The sequence below is a fragment of the Vicia villosa genome, unplaced genomic scaffold (assembly GCF_029867415.1).
Source record: "Vicia villosa cultivar HV-30 ecotype Madison, WI unplaced genomic scaffold, Vvil1.0 ctg.000053F_1_1_3, whole genome shotgun sequence".
In the NCBI taxonomy this organism is placed as follows: Eukaryota; Viridiplantae; Streptophyta; class Magnoliopsida; order Fabales; family Fabaceae; genus Vicia; species Vicia villosa.
Window position 1 is genome coordinate 86945 of NW_026704983.1, and position 16440 is coordinate 103384.

Below are 16440 nucleotides of genomic sequence, written 5' to 3' on the forward strand. Positions count from 1 at the left end.
TCGCAGACCGCGCTTAGCGCGGTGCAGCCCGCTAAGCGCGCTATCACTAATTGCTTAAACCGCCCAACCGCGCTAAGCGGGCTCCAGACCTCGCTTAGCGCGGAACTCTCTGCCAGAACTTCCTTCTTTTCTTCAAAAGCGCGCTTAGCGGGCTCAACCTCGCTTAGCGCGCTACCTCTTTTCAGCAATCCTTGGCTTTGGTCTTGGAACATCTTCAAAATGCTTTTTCCATGGTCCCAGCTTCCAATTATCTATAAAAACTACAAAATCCAACATAGATTGCAAAGATAAGAACTATTCAACAATAATATAAATATAAGAATAAATATATACCAAATGACAATAAAATACTACTTATTAACCACAAAAAGACTTGAGAGTTACCAAAAATTACCTAAGATATTTACACAAATTGGTAACTAACAACTCTCCCCAACTAAACCTTTGTTTGTCCTCAAACGAAAACAAACAACAAGCAAAACCAAGAGAGCACAAGCGGAGACAAGAACGAATGGGTGGTTCAAATTCCATAAGCACACAAGCAACATCTCACCCTTGCTCAAATAATACCATGCTTGAGATACTAATACTAAATACACAGTTGATGTAAACAGCTCCTAAAACAAAATAAGTTCAAAATTGAATCACAACCTACACACTTCTCTAGTAAGAGACAAAATTGAGGACCTAACACTCACACAACAATGTCGCCAACATCCAGAATTAATTATGCAATCATCTACACAACATTTATATAAAAAGCGTAAAAGCAAGAATCACAAAGACTTAAGGGTTGAAACTTGGGTTGGTTAACAAGGAAGTGTCATTTCTCAAGGCCATTGAAACAAAAGGGGTCAATTCCTAAGAGAGCATTCAAATCATGATTATATCCACACATCCTTATCAACCGATCACACAATTTTATTGCTCAAGAGTTCATCTTTTTATTTTAAAAGAACTAGCTATATACAAAGCTCTTCTCTTTTCTTTTTCTTTTTTTTTTTCTTTTTCTTTTTCTTTTTTTTTTCTTTTTCTTTTTCTCTCTTGAGCAATTATTTATTTTCTTCTACACACCAATACAACCAAGATCAAAATTTTATTCTCCCCAACTTGAATATTACCACCACATAATCACGAATGCTCCCTATTCTAAGGCGAAAAGGAATCAATCCTAACCACATTTCATGGTACTTTTCAAGGTTCAAAGAAAGTCATCAAGATTCAAATCAAAAATCGGCAATTATAAGGCATGACATGATACCGATTGAATCTTGGCAAAATGGCTCAAAGTGGTTAGCAAATACTCACACACTCACCGGGTAGGTTATATTAGGAAGAGAAGTTATACTCGTAATGCGAAACAAAATGCTTTGATCACTTTCATGCTTTACACAATTAAAATAAAAAACGCAAGATTAAACATAATAAACACGAGTTAAACGCACATTGTTGGTAACCACAAAATAATATATATATGTACAATGGAAAGGCTCCTCACACTAGTTTTAGAACTAAAATGATTCATTATTGAACTATATTTGTTAAAGAAAATATGACATCTCAATTGTACAATTACAAGCATCTCATTCATGGTATATTTAAAGGAACGGTAGAAATGTACCTTGCACGTACTAATTTCACACTATATCATCACCGCCCCAATTGGTTGTAAAAGCTTGCTTCATCAAAGGAAGCACTTTCACAAGAACAACAACAAAAATTTAAAAAAACACAATTGCATATGTATATAGAAATAAAAGCAATTAAACTAAAAACTTAATAAATTAAAAACAAACACCAACAGGTGTCAAAATATCCAAAAAGGCATAGCAATGCCTAAGGTTCAAAATACCTCATCCTATAAAAGGACGGAACAAAAACTACAAAGCTTAAGTCAAAAATAAAAAAAAACTAGCACTAAACATACTAACTAAACATACTAAGTATCAACTAAAAAGAACTACTCATCCTCATCATCATCTTCCACATTCTCATTCTCGCCACCATCTCCCTCCTCCTCAGGAAATGGACTGACCTCAGGCCAATTAGCATAATCCACCAAATCTTGGCGAGAACTCCACGGATGAGCCACATGGGGCTCCATCATCTGCAACCTCAGCTGAGACATAGCGTCATGCATAAACATGAATGCTCTCTGATGTGCCATATGAAATGCCAAGTTCTCCTCTCTATCAGGATCACTACGGCGGCGAGCAGGGCGAGCAGCAGCAACAGGAACAGCAGTTAACCTGGACAAACAATAACGCTCAATAAAAGTATCATCAATAAAAGTGTCAATGGACATAAGCCCCTCAGAAGGAATCTGCACTCTAGCTTTCCTGCACAGATTCATGATCAAACCCGGGAATATCAACTTGCAGGGAGCACGATCACCATGGCGAGTTCCACTCAAAGCAACCCTCTTCAGCTCATTCGCAATAATGCGAGTAATATCAATCGGCTCATGCTCAATCATACGAGCAACCAAAGCAGCAGACTCAGCAGGTAAAGAAGAAGTGTGACTCCTAGGCCTCAAATTATGAAGGACCACAGACATGAGAATCTGAGCATTAGTAGACAACGACTTCCTAGAGAATTTCTGGGGCTGTAGTGAAGGATTAAGATCATAAGACTGCCCAGCCGAACACAAGACCTCCCTCAAATGCTCCCAATCGAAATTACCCCTTGCTAATTGCACATGATACCCACACAGCTCACCATCCTCAAAGGGTAATTGAGTTCCAAGAAACTCACGGATAGCCTGACGAGAAAAATCAATTTCCTTACCACGCACCCAAGTTTTGAACTCAAAGGGAACACCTTCAACCGGAAATTCTTCATTTGGAACGGCATTAGCATAGAACTCTCTTACAATCTCCAAATGAAACTTAGGTGCAGGCTCACAAAGTCTAAGCCAACCATACTCCTCAATGGTGTGATGACACCACCCATAGGTTCCCTCAGGATTGATCCTCACAATCCTCTCTGGCCACCATGTCCTAACCTCTAACTTCTTGTACCTCTCCTCTTGGACATGACTCTTGAACCGGTTTTGATTAAACGGAATAGCCCTAGGTGCTTGAGAAGAACTGCCACCTTCGGTTCCGGTCTTTCGCTTCTTAGAGCCTAAGAATTTCGGTCCCATCTGAAATAATTACAGAAATGGCAACACAGAACCAACATGTTAACATAAAAATAACAAAAATAAACAGCTACAATCAGAATCAAAGCAATAGAACACTCCCCCTGCATCAAACAAAAACAGGCAGAAGAGGGAATTTTTCTGAAATCCCCAGACCGCGCTAAGCGCGCCTACCGCGCTAAGCGGGCTCTGCGATTTGCAGAAAAATTTCCTGCGAACCAGGGTTGCAACCAAACATTTCCAGCACCCAAATTCTATTCTAAACATGTACAAGGCACTGGAAATCAGATTATATCACTAAGTTTTCAAAACACAAACCCTAACCACAAAATTTCTATTCCTAATCTACAATTAAACCCTAAGATATAAAACAAGCATAACGAAATAGAAAAGGAAATGGAGAAGAAGCTGCTTACCTTGGTGATGATGAAGATGAAGAAAGAGCAAAGACTAAAATGGAGAAGCAAAGAGAAAGCAAGCTTAGAAGAGCAAAAATGGGGAAAATGAGGCACAAAGACCTCAAAACCCTATTTTCCCTTCAGAAAACGCGCTGGGCCGGGTCAAAGTCACAGGGCCCAAAATCAAAAATATATTATTTTTTTTTGAAAACCAACCCGCGCTAAGCGGGGTATGAAGCGCGCTAAGCGCGCAAGTCTCTGGAACGAAGGGTTCCAAAATTTCAAAAGCGCGCTAAGCGGGCTAGGAGCGCGCTAAGCGCCCTTGACAGAACACAGAAAAATTTTTCTTTCTACCAGCATGTGAAACTTTACCGGTAGACTGATTTTGGCTCGACCAGAACGCAAAAAACATAAACGGTAAAAAACACATAAAACAAGCTGAATATATACAAATTGGGGTGCCTCCCAATAAGCGCTTTGTTTAACGTCGGTCAGCTCGACGGTCAAAGGCAATCAAGGATCACCAAACGATAAAACACAAGTTTCACGATTAAAATCACATCCTCGATAAACCTTCAACCTCTGACCATTAACTACCCATTCTTGCTTTGATTTTTGGTCCTCTATCACAATAGCCCCATGGCTTCTAATCTCTTTGACCAAAAACGGTCCGGACCATTTAGACTTCAACTTTCCCGGAAAAAGTCTTAACCGGGAATTGAAAAGTAAAACTAATTGCCCTACCTTAAAGTCCTTCATTCTAACCTTACTATCATGATAGAATTTGGTCTTTTCCTTGTAAATCGAATTAGACTTATAGGCATGCAATCTCATCTCTTCCAACTCATTAAGTTGGATTTTTCTTCTCTCTCCACACAACTTGTGGTCAAAATTCAAAAGCTTCAAGGCCCAATATGCCTTATGTTCTAATTCTACGGGAAGGTGGCAACTTTTACCATACACCATTTGGAATGGTGTAAGACCGATCGGTGCTTTAAAAGCGGTCCGATACGCCCACAAGGTTTCATCAAGCTTCATTGACCAATCCTTCCTAGAACTAGACACAGTTTTCTCAAGAATTCTCTTAATCTCTCGATTGGTCCTCTCAACTTGCCCATTAGTTTGTGGATGATATGGAGTAGCTACCTTGTGCTTTACTCCATATTGCTCCAACACTTTTTCAAGCGGAGCATTACAGAAATGAGATCCACCATCACTAATTAATACTCTTGGCGAGCCAAACCGCGAAAATATATTTTTCTTCAAAAACTTTATCACGGTCTTACCATCCGCTTTGGGTGAAGCAATCGCTTCCACCCACTTAGACACGTAATCCACAGCTACCAAGATGTATTCATTTGACATTGAGGAAGGGAATGGTCCAACAAAGTCAATACCCCAACAATCAAATACCTCAACTTCTACAATACTTTGGAGGGGCATTTCCTCTCTTTTCCCTATTCCACCAGTTCTTTGACAACTGTCGCATGAGGCAACATGGTGGTAAGCATCTTTGAACAAAGTAGGCCACCAAAATCCCGATTGAAGGACTTTCGTGGCCGTACGCAAACCATTAAAATGACCACCATAAGGCGAATTGTGGCAATGCCACAAAATGCTTTTTGTCTCCTCATCCGCGACACATCTTCTCAAGAGATTGTCACTACTCAACTTAAACAAGTGAGGATCGTCCCAAACATAAAAATTAGCATCGTTTAAAAACTTTTTTCTTTGATTCCAAGTTAGATCCTCCGGTATCCAGCCAGATGCTTTGTGATTAGCCATATCTGCGAACCAGGGTCTAACTTCTTGTACCATGTACAGTTTTTCATCGGGGAATTCTTCCCTCACTTCTTTTTCTTTGTTTGTCACCTCGGTATTCACTAACCGAGACAAATGATCCGCAATCAAATTTTCTGTACCTTTCTTATCTTTCACTTCAAGATCAAACTCTTGAAGCAAAAGAATCCACCGAATAAGCCTCTGTTTTGAATCAGGCTTGGTGAGAAGATATTTGATTGCGGCATGATCAGTATAACACACCACTTTAGAACCAATGAGGTAAGAGCGAAACTTTTCCAATGCAAATACAATTGCGAGCAATTCTTTTTCGGTAGTGGCATAGTTAACCTGTGCCTCATTTAAAACTTTGCTCGCATAATGTATAGCATGAAATTGTTTGTTCTTCCTTTGGCCTAAGACCGCACCAACCGCATAGTCACTCGCATCGCACATGAGTTCAAACTCAAGCGACCAATTAGGAGCGACAATTATGGGTGTGGTGGTCAAATTTGCTTTAAGTTCTAGGAAAGCTTTTAGACATGATTCATCAAAATTAAATTCCATACCTTTGTTGAGCAAATTACTCAAAGGCTTTGCGACCTTGGAGAAATCCTTGATGAATCTTCTATAGAACCCAGCATGTCCCAAGAAGCTCCTTATGCCTTTCACATTCACCGGAGGGGGAAGCTTTTCAATAACTTCAATTTTTGCCGGATCGACCTCAAGCCCCTTTGAAGAAACCTTGTGGCCAAGAACAATCCCATCCGTCACCATGAAAGTGCATTTCTCCCAGTTGAGAACCAAATTTGTCTCAATGCATCTCTCCATCACCACATCAAGGTTCTTCAAGCACAAGTCAAATGATGACCCGTACACAGAAAAATCATCCATGAACACCTCAATGCTTTTTTCGATCAAATCTGAGAAAATAGCTTGCATGCACCTTTGAAATGTTGCAGGAGCATTACATAGTCCAAATGGCATTCTTCGGTATGCAAAAACACCAAAAGGACATGTAAAAGCAGTTTTCTCGTGGTCCGCCGGATTCACTGATATTTGATTGTATCCCGAATAACCATCCAAGAAACAATAGAAATTTCTTCCGGCTAACCTCTCTAACATTTGATCCATAAAAGGTAATGGAAAGTGATCTTTTCTTGTTGCTTGGTTCAACCTCCTATAATCAATACACATTCGCCACCCGGTCACCGCTCTCGAAGGAATCAACTCGTTCTTCTCATTTCTCACAACTGTCAATCCACCCTTCTTAGGAACCACGTGCACCGGGCTCACCCATTCGCTATCGGAGATGGGATAAATCATCCCCGCCTCTAATAACTTCACAACCTCTTTTCTAACAACTTCTTTCATGGTTGGATTCAATCGCCTTTGAGGTTGTGCCACGGGCCGAAAATCATCTTCTAACATAATCTTATGCATACAATAGGCCGGACTAATACCCTTCAAGTCGGATAAAACCCATCCTATTGCTTCTTGATTCTTTGTCAACACTTCCTTCAATCGATGCTCTTCCTTGTTAGACAAACCACTATTAATGATAACCGGCTTAGTAGAATTGTCACCGAGAAACACGTATTTCAAGTGAGATGGTAACACATTCAACTCCACCTTTTGCTCTTCAACTTTAGGTTCATCCTTCAACTCTTCAATTTGAGTTTCAAATGGATTCATCTCCTCACAAGCCTCTAAATTTCTCAAGCAATCTTCAATTTCCTTCTCTTGATCTTTGGTGAGAACTTCGAGAGCTGCCATTAAAGTCTTCTCAAGAGGATTCGACAAGTGCATTTGATTCTCCACTTTCATAATAGCCCTTTCGGTAGCATCGATTCTAAAACAATCATCCTCATCATTAGGATGCTTGATGGCTTCAAAGAGATCAAGACATAATTCTTCATCTTGGTACCTTAATTTCATTAAGCCATCATCAATATCGATCATCATTCGGGCCGTCTTCATAAAAGGCCTTCCTAAGATCAATGGAATCTCAGGATCTTCTTCCATGTCTATGACAATAAAATCAACAGGATACCAAAATTTGTCAACCTTGACAAGCAAGTCTTCCGCAACTCCATGAGGATGAGCTGTGGATTTATCTGCTAATGATAACGTCATTCTTGTCGGCTTCAAATCATTGATTCCTAATCTTCTCACCATAGACAATGGGATCAAATTAATGCTAGAACCGGTATCTACCAAACCTTTGCCTATGTGAACATTTCCAATAGACACCGGTAAGGTTACCCGCCCAGGATCATTTGATTTTATCGGAGTAGTGCGTTGAATTAACGCATTACAACAAGAGCTCACCGTTACTACCTCCGGATCCAAGAATCTTCTCTTCTTAGTGATGATGTCTTTGATGAATTTTGCATACATCGGCATTTGCTCTAATGCTTCGGAAAAAGGGACATTGATTTGCAACTTGCTAAAAATGTCCAAGAACCGAGCATAGTGCTTTGCATCTTCTTTCTTTGACGGACCGGGAGGGTAAGGTAATTTCTTCACTTGTATAGAATCATCCACCTTCTTCTTTCCCTTTTCACTCACACTCAATTTTTTTCTCTCTTTTTCTACAACTTTCTCAAGAGTTTCTTTTTCCACTAATTCTTTCTCTTTCTCATTTTCAACTAAATCACCCTCAACATTTTTTTCTACTTCAATCACCCTATCTTTTTCTTTCTCAACAATTTCCTCCTCAACTATTTCTCCTACACCCATATCAATTTTTCTACCGCTACGAGTTAGAATTGACTTACAATGCTCACGAGGATTTTCTTGTGTAGTAGCCGGAAAAGGACCTTTGTTTTGATCGGCAAGTTGCTTTGACAATTGCCCGACTTGAGTTTCAAGGTTCTTAATTGCGGCATCCGTACTCTTTTGGCTTGCAATTTGCAATTGCATGAATTGGCTAAGAGTGTCCTCGATAGAAAGCTTTGTTTGTTGAGGTTGTTGATTGTAACCGCCTTGATAAGGATTTTGACGATTCAATGGGCCCGCTTCCGGCCTCCATCCTTGTTGATAACCTTGATTACCTCTTTGTTGGTAACCTTGGTTATTGTTGTAAGGTTGTTGTTGTCTTCCACCATATCCTTGATTAGGATTAGACACATAATTCACCTCTTCACCCGGTGGAGGACAAAAACCTGTTTGATGGTCACCCCTACACAATTCACAACACATCACATGTTGATTTTTAGAAGGGCTCCCATTTATCTCTTTGATTTGTTGAGGGAGTTTTGACATTTGTTGAGTGAGCAATTCTACTTGTTGTGTCAATAACTTGTTTTGAGCAAGTATTGCATCACTAGTATTCAATTCAAGAACTCCCGGTTTTCTTTGCAATGCACTACGGTTGTGTTGCCCTTGATGATCGTTTAAAGCCATTCTATCAATGATAGCAATCGCTTCTGCAGCAGTTTTTGACATCAACGAACCACCCGCGGTAGCATCTAAAAGAGTTTTTGGTTGAGGTTGGAGTCCATTTCTAAAGATATGGATTTGAGACAATTCATCAAACCCATGACCTTTGCACTTTCTAACCATGGACTTGAACCTCTCCCATGCTTCATTGAGAGATTCATTCGACCCTTGAGAGAACACCGCAATAGAAGTTTTCGCTTCCATGAACCTATTGTGAGGAAAGAACCGATCCAAGAACTTCTCTTCTAACTCATTCCAATTTGTCATGACATTATTAGGTTGATCAAGGTACCATTCCTTAGCTTTTCCAATTAAGGAATGAGGAAAAAGTCTCCTGAACACCTGTTCTTCTTGGTCTTCCGGAGCACCAATTGTTCCGGCGATCTCGTAGAACTTTGTTAGATGAGTAAATGGATCCTCGTGATCTGCCCCTGTGAACGGATTTTGGTATAATAATTGAAGTAACCCCGTCTTCATCTCGGAGTTTCTTCCATTGGCCTGATCACGAGCAAATTGTGCATTGAGTCGAGGGCTATTAACACAAGGCCCTCGAGCTGGAACATTAGGGATCTCTCCTGCCATTTCTTCCTCAACTAAGTTTTCAACCGGAGTTGAAGAAGAAGATGCCTCTTGTTGCTGTCTTCTTTCCCTAGCTAGTTGTCTCCTCCTACGAGTTTTGCTATTCTCTCTACGAGCAGTCCTCTCAATCTCAGGATCAAAAAGGAGTTGATCTGCAGGTACACGTCCTCGCATAAACTGTAATCTGAAAAACTAACCAAGCAAATTAACAAACACAAGGAAAATAAATTTAGAAACAAGATATTAATTATAAGACTCAATACAAAACAAACTATTGCAATGCTTGCAATATCTAAACAACAATCCCCGGCAACGGCGCCATTTTGTTGAAAGAGTATTGTGGTGTACTTTTCGTTTATATCGTATCCACAGGGATTATTGCGATATCACCGCCGTTCTATAGCCTATTTTGTCTTGAGTTAATGTTACTTTAGTTTTAGGTTTGCAAAAGATCATTCAATTCTTTTAGTAGCAAAGAGTAAATTAATGAAAGTTCTAAGTTAAAGAAAATGTATCAAGATTCGATTTCATCGACCTAAATTTGTATGTTTCCTTATAAATAGATGCTTATGAACTTGCTAACGATCAATATAATTACGTATCGACACCTATATCGTCCGTGTCCGCAACGATATAGTTAGATTTACCGTATTGTTTAACCGACGATTTCTCCACCGTTTAAACAATACAAATAACGTTTTAAGAACCGATACTTAGTAAACATCAAACTCTAAATCCATGTCTGCAACTTATAGTTTGAAAGATGATTAGTTAGGTCTAGATACAAACATTGATGTCTCAAACATTTATACCAAAGGAAAAGCTTTAATAAACAAACTAAACCATCTATATTGATCATCACTTGTTCATACACATATATTCACAAGAAAAACATACAAAAGGCTAGGAAGATTACATCTTAACTTGATACAAAAGTGGTTTAGCTATCCATGAGAATGGTAGCTTGCACAAGAAGGTAAGGATGAAGATCAACAAGCATCAAATGGCGATTAATCGACGATCAAGGCTTCCAATCTTCAACTCTATATTTGCTACAGTGTATATTGCTCTTGTTTCTCTCTAAAATATCTCCAACTCTCCTCAAAAGTGATCTGGCCCATAAACAAATAAACAAAGTTTCGCAGACCGCGCTTAGCGCGGTGCAGCCCGCTAAGCGCGCTATCACTAATTGCTTAAACCGCCCAACCGCGCTAAGCGGGCTCCAGACCTCGCTTAGCGCGGAACTCTCTGCCAGAACTTCCTTCTTTTCTTCAAAAGCGCGCTTAGCGGGCTCAACCTCGCTTAGCGCGCTACCTCTTTTCAGCAATCCTTGGCTTTGGTCTTGGAACATCTTCAAAATGCTTTTTCCATGGTCCCAGCTTCCAATTATCTATAAAAACTACAAAATCCAACATAGATTGCAAAGATAAGAACTATTCAACAATAATATAAATATAAGAATAAATATATACCAAATGACAATAAAATACTACTTATTAACCACAAAAAGACTTGAGAGTTACCAAAAATTACCTAAGATATTTACACAAATTGGTAACTAACAAAATGAACTTCCGAAATGTGTCCAGAAGTGGTTTTTTTTTGAATTATTTCGCATTCTTATGGATTTCAATTGTTTCAGGAATATGGCAGGCAACCCAGCACGCATCAGACAAGGGAGAGAGACCCAGACAACGTCGGCTAGACGCGAGCGGACGGTGCAGCTGGCATCGACGCAGGGACGGGGTCGTGTCCGAGTACCCGTGCAGATGGACGAGGGTACTTCCTCATCTAGATCGAGGAGTCGTCTGGCTCAGGTCTCTTCTTCCCGTCAGCAGGAGGTACGAGAGGAGGAGGATGAGGCAGTTAGATACCAGGAGGCGGAGGAGGTACCGGATGTTGACCCTCCGCACGGGGAGGAGAAGGAGGAGGGCTACCCGGGAGGGCCCAGTGACACGTCCGTGCTGATTTCCTACCAGGAGCACGTCGCTCGACGTGTCTGGGAGGGAGAGGTATTTTTTATAATTTGTCCGACTTTATTATTTTAATTGTTTTTTATTTAGCTTTTTATTCCACATTTTCTTAACGGTCTAATTAACAATATTTTTTGTTTTGTTTTTGTTGTAACAGGAGAGACAAACTTTAAAAATGGTGAACCACGCCCGAAAGATTTTCGGTCTCTTTAAACCAGAGGCGCAGTGGTTCAACGACGCGGTGACAGCTTCAGGGCTAGGTGGGCTGTGCATGATGGGGTATACCACCATCAGCCACGACATGCAGGGGGCCTTTGTGGAGCGGTGGCACAGGGAGACGTCTTCTTTCCATTTACCGGTTGGGGAGATGACGATCACCTTGCACGATGTGCAGTGTCTTCTCCACTTGCCGATTAGGGGGATACTGCTGGACCATTCTCGGATTCAGAGGGTCGATGCAATCGAGTGGATGACGATCTATCTGGGTATGGAGCCAAATATGGCTGATTTTGAGTGCCGGACGACAAATGAGCCTCATATCCGGTTCTCCACATTGAACATTTATTACGAGCACCACTTGGTGGCGGCGGCCGAATCCGAGGATGCAGAGAACAACCTATTTATGGAGTATCACCGTGTCTGCGCTCTCTGGTGCTGGTTTATGTTTTTGGTAGGCACTGCACTCTTTGTGGACAAGAGTGTAAGATACGTCAACGTGACCTACCTCCGCCACTTCATGGACTTGACTACCGTTCATCAGTGGAACTGGGGGTCAGCTATTCTGGTATACCTATACCAGAAGCTGAATGAGGCCTCCAACTGGAGGACCAGACAGTTAACCGGATCCGCCACACTCCTGACGGTACATTTCATTTTAATTGTTTCACATTTATTTGTGGTTCGTATTTATTTTTAATACATTACCGTGTTTGTGTTTCAGGGCTGAATCATCTCCTACTCCCCCCGCATCCACGGCCTCGCTATTGATCCGGCGTACGAGGACGCCATGCCCAGGGTCGCCCGATACGTTCTCCAAAGGGGGAACAATGCAGTGGGACCATATCGTGGGTACCTCGACCGCACAGCTCACGATGACATCACTTGGAGGCCATTCAGCGACTACACTGCTGTTGTCGCCTTTGACAGCATCTCATTATATTCTGGCTGGTTGGCATGCGGGACCAACACCATGGTGAGGTATCTCCCTGAGCGGTGCATGCGGCAGTTTTGGATTTGTGCAGATGATACCCAGGTCACCTTTTGAGGCTGCTCCCGACACAGTTACCCGAGTGCAGCTCACTGGCATATTTGCGGATTGGGAGCATCATGTGGTTCCGGAGGAGTATCGTCGCATGCAGGTCACCCAGGACTGGCACAGTGTGGAGGGATATGTCACATGGTTCTATCGGGCGTCACATCCTCTGATGCATCTTTTTTGAATGTATTGATAATTAATAATAAAAATTAAAGTATAAATTAAATTAAATTATAAAATAAATGTGTATATAATGACTTACATATATGTATATATCAAAATGTATAGTTAAAATGTAATAATAGTAATTTAACAAATAAATATGAATTAAGGATATTTTTGTCTTTTCAAAAAATAACCAACTTCTTTCTTTCCTATTTCTTCTCTTTCTCTCTTATACCAAACAATACCACAAATCTACTCTATTTCTCACATTTTTCTCTCTTCTCATACCCTTTCTCACAACTCTCTTTCTCTTCAATTTCTTCTCAATGCCAAACATACGTCCTAATGAATACATGTGAAAGATTTATTAATTGCGGACGTAGTCCACACGGAATTTTGTTTCTCTTTTCTTAATTAATTGTAACTTGGAAGTATAGAGTTGACTGACTAACTGGAAATTGCATAGCACGTACATGCTTAGAAATTAGGAGCAAAATTTGGACGAACATTGGAAAGATATGTGTAAACAGTTAACGTCGCTCTCATCATAACTTCCTTGCATTAATATATCTGGTTTAAATTTCATTATAGGAAAAGATATCTGGTGGAAACTTCCTTGCATTTTTTATTATGAAAATAAATCTTCTGATAATATAATGGGCTGAGAATATATCACATCTGAAATTACTACGGTGTAGTTGATTAGCAAAGTAGCTTCTTTTGGAAATAATACTTTTTTTTTTTTGTCTGTATTGTTTTAATTTACTTCATTTTTCCTACTAAAAGTTCAAGTTATGATGAGACTACATACATGGTATTGGTGATACAATTGATATATGAGTTTTGCAAATACAGTTTGATTTAAATTAAATCATGTTTAAGACATTGGATTAGAAATATTGGTTAGATTTTTTAATGGAAAACTGTTATTTCATTAAATTATAGAAAGGATTTAGCATGAAATCAGAGGTCAACTTAAGCAGAAGCAATACCTTGAGGCACATCCTCTATCCAAACGGAATCAGCATAATTTGCTAATAGCTGAGCTAATTGAGGAACCAAATTGGAAGTAATACAGCAAATTTAAAAAGGATGATTTGATGATCAATACACGATGCTGGCATGCTATTAAATAAAATATCATAGTAACATTGAACTCACAGATTTTAAGATACCCGAAACTAACATTTCATATCAACGTTCAGAGAAATGATCAATATAATTGAACATGAAACTTATTTAAAGAAAATTTAATCTATAATGAAGAGTATTAAGTATTGTTCATCTCAACTTCACTCTATTTCTGAGATGACATCGAGTTCCAAGTTCAGACGCCTTGCAGCATTCGTTCTAGTTGCTGATGCAGAAGCAAAAGGATTAGGCGGCATCTCTAACTTCTCTCCATTTCCTTCCAACATTTGAACCACAGCCTTCATGGTCGGACGATTCGCTGGGTGCCACTGAATGCACCAAAGCCCCACAACTGATAGCTTCTTTGCAATCCTAGCGTCTTCTTCTCCTTCTATATGGATTTTCATATCTTCCTCATTCTCTAAAAGATTATAAATCCATTGTGGATAGTGAACGTGGTTGCTATTTTCTTCAGTGTCATCGGTTATTTTCCTCCCCCCAACCATTTCAAGAAGCACCATCCCAAAACTATAAACATCTGACTTATAGGAAACATTACCAAAGTTCCTAGAAAATACCTCTGGTGCAATGTAGCCCAAAGTTCCCCTAGCTGTGGTCATTGAGACAATACTTCTTTCCTTGGAACAAAGTTTGGCCAAACCAAAATCAGAAATTTTGGGTGTGAAATTATCGTCTAGCAATACATTATGTGGTTTGATATCGAAATGGAGAATTCTTTTGTCACAACCTTGGTGAAGATACCCAATTCCCTTAGCTATACCGAGAGAAATGTTTTGTAGTCTTTCCCAACCTAAAAAGACATCCTTAGTGTCTGCAGACGATATGAATTTCTGCAACGAACCTTTTGGTAAAAATTCATACACCAAAGCTCTTTTGTTTCCGTCTGCACAAAAGCCAACTAAGCGAGCCACGTTGATGTGGTGAATCTGACACATTGCTTCCATCTCATTGATGAACTCTTGGCCGTTTCCTGTTGAAGTGTTTAGGACCTTAACAGCTACATGAACTTCATTTGATAGCTTTCCTTTGAAGACAGATCCAAAAGCTCCTTGCCCCAGTTCGTCCTTAAAATGATTTGTAATTCTTTTTATATCCGCGTAAGTATATCTAGCAGGCTTAAGAGCTTTATAGTCCTTCAGAAACTTTTTGATCCTTATGTAATTCTTCCTTTCAATGCAAGCTACATAGATACAATATGTTGCGACTCCAACAAATATCAGAGAAAATGGGCCTAGGACACCTGCACATAGTATTACCAATAAATTTACAATTTAACTTTTTATAAATATCATTCACTTTCAGTTTTGTCCCTTGATTTCTTTAGCATATGAGTTTGTCCCTAAATATATACCATACATATGTTAATAAAAATTAGGGTGATATTATGAATCAAAAAAGTAAACAGGGTTAACATGAGGCACATAAGTTGCGTATTTAAGTTTACTAATTGTATAACTTGTATCTCCCTTATGCCAAATGAGATGAAGTTTAGAAAGCTTACCGGCAATCACTTTTCCTTTTGGGAAACCTGCAAAAAGTTTGAAGATATGAGCTTCTCATGACTTAATATAGATTATAACATCATAACTTCTTTACGCAAGTATCTAGACGAAATCATACCTTTAGTGATACCTCTGCATTCGAATTCGTGTTGGGATGTGTTTCTCTTGGCCTTGCATTGCCCACCGTTTTGTTCACAGTTTCTGCAATCTGGTTGGTTCCAATTGAGACCAGCATCAACATTGTTGTTAAACAAAGAATTAGGCAACATTACAATGTTTTGGATTCTCGTACAGGACAACAAAGGTATCCAGATTATTGATGATCTGGAGTCCACTGCTATAACTTCAAATCCTGGCAAGTTGAGGCATGAAAAGTTTCCAAATGTTATTATATCATGATTATTATCATCTGTGTTTCTGTGATTAGTCCCTGAACAGTTGAATAGAGCATACTCACGGAGTCCAAACTCAGAGTTGAACTGAAAAGGAGATGAGGATATATCGAAATTGGGAAGCTGTTTGTTAAGGCAGAGTTCAGGATAAGACACTGTTAAGATTTGTGAAGTGTAGTTTATGGTTTTGATGATGGCTTTAGTAGAAAAGGGTAGTTCCAACACAGTTTGGTTGGTGTGTGAGCAATATACTTCAAACCGGGAGTTATCGTAGCCACACCATTTTGGTTGTTTTCCTTTGAGTGTGAAAGGAAATCTAATGAATGGTCCATGAATACCATCACAACTTGATTCCTTGCACTGGTCATCATGGGATGTAGCTTCTGCAATTACAACTCCATTTAAGAAGCACAGAAAGAACACGGGGATGGATTTTTCTAATGAAGTAGCCATGACTGATCAATAATCATATCAATCTAAAAATCAGTATGAGTTATTGACATAGTGCAGTTTTGCATTGCATTGACCATGACTCCATCAGCCTAACTGATTCACACTTACAAGTCTTTTTTGTAAACATAATTGTTTCACTAAATATAAATATAAATCTCAATGTAAATTATTATATACATTTATAATTATTTTTTAAAAATATATAC

The 16440-nt window shown here is 39.5% G+C and overlaps 1 protein-coding gene across 1 annotated transcript; it reads right to left on the reverse strand.

Moving 5' to 3' along the window:
- Positions 1-13818: 13818 nt before the first annotated feature.
- On the reverse strand, positions 13819-16398 carry LOC131623168 (rust resistance kinase Lr10-like). Its single transcript, XM_058894173.1, has 3 exons — positions 15508-16398; positions 15389-15415; positions 13819-15127 (listed from the first exon to the last, which is right to left on the reverse strand). The coding sequence occupies exons 1-3, from the start codon at positions 16232-16234 to the stop codon at positions 14028-14030; spliced, it is 1854 nt and encodes a 617-aa protein (XP_058750156.1). The 5' UTR covers positions 16235-16398; the 3' UTR covers positions 13819-14027.
- Between the last annotated feature and the right edge of the window lie 42 nt (positions 16399-16440).